Source organism: Epithele typhae (genome assembly GCF_022376455.1).
Source record: "Epithele typhae strain CBS 203.58 chromosome Unknown BXZ73scaffold_110, whole genome shotgun sequence".
In the NCBI taxonomy this organism is placed as follows: Eukaryota; Fungi; Basidiomycota; class Agaricomycetes; order Polyporales; family Epitheliaceae; genus Epithele; species Epithele typhae.
Genome location: NW_025954301.1, coordinates 4,437 through 8,651, shown reverse-complemented (window position 1 = coordinate 8,651; position 4,215 = coordinate 4,437). Strand labels below are relative to the sequence as shown.

General features: G+C 60.2%; 1 protein-coding gene across 1 annotated transcript; it reads right to left on the bottom strand.

Moving 5' to 3' along the window:
• Nucleotides 1-2,564: 2,564 nt before the first annotated feature.
• On the bottom strand, nt 2,565-3,219 carry BXZ73DRAFT_82307 (uncharacterized protein; the record flags this gene model as incomplete). Its single annotated transcript, XM_048023672.1, has 2 exons — nt 2,565-3,040; nt 3,096-3,219. 2 exons carry the CDS (start codon nt 3,217-3,219, stop codon nt 2,565-2,567), a joined length of 600 nt encoding a protein of 199 aa, XP_047871858.1.
• Between the last annotated feature and the right edge of the window lie 996 nt (nt 3,220-4,215).

The window sequence follows — 4,215 nt, the reverse complement described above, 5'->3', positions numbered from 1 at the left end:
CACTGTGCGCGATGGATGTTAGCATCCGTCGCACGGTCGCCGTGCAGGCTGCTGAGACCCTTGTGCTTACAGAAGAGCGCGGCGAGGAGGAAACCTTGGATTTGGATCCACTTGCGGCCGAGGTACTCGATGGTGAGCACGGAGACGTAGTAGCCGGGCACGAAACCGAGCGCGGTGATGATGAGGCTGCCCACACCGATCTTGAAGAGACGTTCCCAAGGGGTCCCGCTGGAGCCGTCGAAACCGAGTTGAGGAGCGCAAGACGGACACAGACGCGCGGTGTCGTAGACGCTGCACCGTGCTTGCACCAGCGCAAAATCTGACTATGGGAGTGTATTGGGGGCTTCATTGAGGGCTTCATTGACGCTGCGTTGACGCTGCTGAGGGGCTAATTGACGCTGTTGAGGGCTTGAGGTGGGTGCAGAGTACGCTGGAGCTTGTGGAGACCGGGAGAGCTGGCAGCACAGCCCGAGAGACGCGTCTGGCAGGCCCGTCGCGTTTTGGCGTCTAACTGGGCTTTCATTCGAACCACTAGCTACTACACGCTACCCATGTCCGTCTCCCCTCGCGCCTCGCCACCCATCCCACTCTAAACCGCCCTTCAAACTGATGCTGCAAGTTTCCAGAGCCGTACCTCAGCCGCACTGCGCCAGATGACTGACTTCGCGTCGCCGCACGCTGGCAGTCGTACCACGAACCCGGAAGGACCGTGCTCCCCGCACGATATCGTGCATTACACGGCCGTACATCGCTGTTCCCGGCATTGCAAAACGAGACGGAACACGCACCAAATGCGCCCATCCACTTCGGCATGAAGATCACCCAACCCGTTCCGCGAATCGACCATGAATTCGACCGCAACAAGTTGTTCCCGGCACGCCCAAGGCTCTCCCGCGATGTACCAGGTATGTGGAAGGTGTACACGAAAGGGTCGTCAGTGCGTATCATTGGGGAACGTACCGGGCTCTTGCGCTTGGATACGTGAACGCTCGTCAGCCTTGCGGTGCAGAACAGCGTTATCCTGACGCACATACAGCGGGCAGTCGTGCGGGCGATCCGAGAAACGCGACTGACACGCAGGTTTGAGACGTGCAAACGAGCTGCAGGTGACTCGTCTGGAGCAAAGGTACATATGAAGCGAGAAGCAGGTGAGCAGAGTGTTTCATTGGAGCGGACAATGACCACTCACAGCGTGATTAGAACGTACCGTTGGTGCGCGCACGCTAGCAGCCGGCGTGGTTGCGGCACGGATGTTAGAGACCACAGTCCGATGGACTACCGCAGCACGCGATGCCGGAATGCCCGTCCACCCGCTTACCCACTCGGCGTGCTGCTGACGACCCTATCGTCCTCGCGCATCTACCGCGCACAGAAAGAACATTAGCACGCAGCAACATCAAGATCGTAAAGCTCGTACCGGTGAGGATCCTGAGCCCCAACGTGACTGAATTCAGGAAACGCGTGAGTAGGTTCGTATTGTTGCATCTCGTACCGGAGCTGATGACAAGCAGCCCGTTCCGACAGCGCGACGTACCTCTTGCCATCGCCAAGCATGTACGTCGTCGCGCTTGACAGCGGAACACGGGCGGCACGTAGCACGACCACGCCTACCGCAGCGCGCACTTCCGTACCGCAGGACCACTAGCATCCGCACGCCCACGCGCGGCAACAGGTGAGTGAAGTGTTCCCGATCTCTGCGGGGACCCTCGCACACAGATCGACTCTGAGCTCACTCGGAACGGATTGCAGATGAGTTCCGGGGGAACGCACAACTGTAGAGAACGAGGCAAATCCCCGCAGGGTGGTGAACCCACGCACCTGTTTGTCCGTTTCCGACCTTCGCTATGTGCGCACCGGAGCTAATGAAAAGACATCCGTCAGCCTGTTCCAGCTTGACACACACCGACGTACCAGTTGTATCGCCACGCGCGATGCATTCCGAGTTCGGTGCGCAGCCCTAACACCGTGGACGGACGCGTTGATACTTGTGCAGATGCAACAAAGAGACAAAAGGTGTGCTTGCCAGCAGAACGCGGGCAGCGTAGCGTGCTCACACCCACCGCAGCACCCGCATCGCACTGCGTGACCGCCAGAGAGTAAACGGCACGTACCAGCATCTGTGTACCCATACCAGCACCCGCGTACCGATGTGCGGCAACGTGTAACCTCGTCTCGGCGGGAACCTGGTACCACCTTGGTGCGGCTCGCAGATAGGGTGAGTGCGTACCGGTTTTGGGTGACGGACGCGGCCGAGGAGCAGAAGGGAGGAACGACGCCAGCAGAGAGGAAAGAGGGGAAGCGGAGAGGGGAGGCCATGGACGTGGCATCTGACGCCTTTTATGCGCAGGGCCCGCTCCTGACGGGCGGCGTCAGCTGCGGCTAGCCACTGCAAAATGGTTCCTGACTCCCGTCCAAGCTCCGATAGCGCAGGCACAAACGCGCAGGACTCTTCCAGGTACGCAAGCTGACTTCGTTATTTCGCTTTGATTGAGATTAACGTTCAATTACAGTACCACCTTCCCAAGCCTCTGCCATGTCGCGCCGAAAGCTGGTAATAACGTGCTCTAAACCTCTTCGTCCGAGCTGAACTCCTCTATAGGGTCGCTCGACGCCTCCCTCCCGAACGGCCGCTCCGCCTCCGCCTCGTCCTCCGATGTAATCTCCCGCTGCGACTTTGTCATCATACACGACATCCGCCGGTGCCACATCCCAAACTCGACTACGCCCGGATCCCGCCGCTCGCCTCGGTCCGCCCGCGATCCCCGTGGGAGGACGAACGGCGTCGGCGCCGCGAGGCTGCAGTTTTCCCTCGCCGCCTGCGCCTCCTCGACACTCACCCGCTCGAAACGCAGGTCCCCGCGGTCCCACAGCTGGTGGAGGCTGGTGAGCGCGTTCAAGCTTGTCGCGATGTTGCTGAGGTTGCCAAACTTGGTACCGTGCGGCCAGCCGACGAGGCGCAGCCGGTGCTTGACAAAGATGTGCGTCGCAAACCGCTCTAGCGTCCAGCGCATCTCGATCCCCGGGTCTTCACTGAGGCGGACTGCGAGACGGTGCGTACCGTCAGCGCGAGTGCGCATGCAGACAACGCCACTCACCCAGTTCCCTCTTGATCTTCTCGCGCAGTTCTCCGCGGATGCGCGTTGTATGCCGCGTGTATCCGATGGCTGGGTTGCGCGTCTGCCCGAGCTTGAGGGAACGCTTGCGCTTGTGTCGGGACATCCTGCGCGGGTCGAAGCGTCAGCAAACACCTCTTGGGAGGGAATGAACGAGGACGTACGGGCGGGTGGGCAGGTGAGTGGGCGAGACCGAGCATTCATTCCGCTGACAGGCCTATATATCAGCCGCGATTCGCGAGGCCCGTGGTGTTCCGCGTCTCCTCTCGGCCGCGACAGCGGTCGGACACGCCTGGCCAGCACGCACCATCAATCAGACGGCGGGACCCACAGCTCATCGTTGTTCCCGTCGATGCGCCCAGGCACACGCGCGCTCGTCGGCGATTGCGTCTCTCGGGCAATCGCCACTGTATCTCCTCCCGATTCCCATCTCCCGCGATTCCGTCCGCAGCGCGCCCGCACCCGCGCTCCGTCGCTCGGCGACAATCTCACCTCGATCCCGCTTGTCCCTGACAGTGTACCGCCTCCCGAGACTGCGCGTACCCTCGTCCGACCGTGACAAGGTACAGTCAAACCCCTCATAGCGCATACCTATCATAGTGCATACCCCCACATAGTGCATACCTTTGGCCTCTTCCCGAGTTGGTATAGGGGCATAACGCATACCCCCCCGCATACCGCATACTGCATACCTCGGCCGGGGGGTCCATAACGCATACCTGCCATATATAATCAGCATTAGCGCCTCGCATGTATGCCTTGCATGCCGCCCAAATGTGGGATAACCTTCCCATGTGCCCTTCTAGCAGCCTGGAATAGCCACACGAACCATCGGGACTGACCGGGGCTCACGCACGACTTGATCACACCCCCGGCCACCTTTGCCTGCCTCCGCAATGTATCCCTCTCGCCTTCCTCTAATCTGGTCTTAAGTGCTGTCCTCGAGAAGCAGGTGAAAGAGCGCCGAACGGCCCTTCAAGCTTCTCTTCAAGGTGGGAAAAACATCTCGCAGTCACTGATTACTTTACTCGTATTTAGTCTATGTAGGGGGGCGAGGTCAGATAACAAACGGGAGGAATGTGCGCGCGAGGAATGCGCGTGT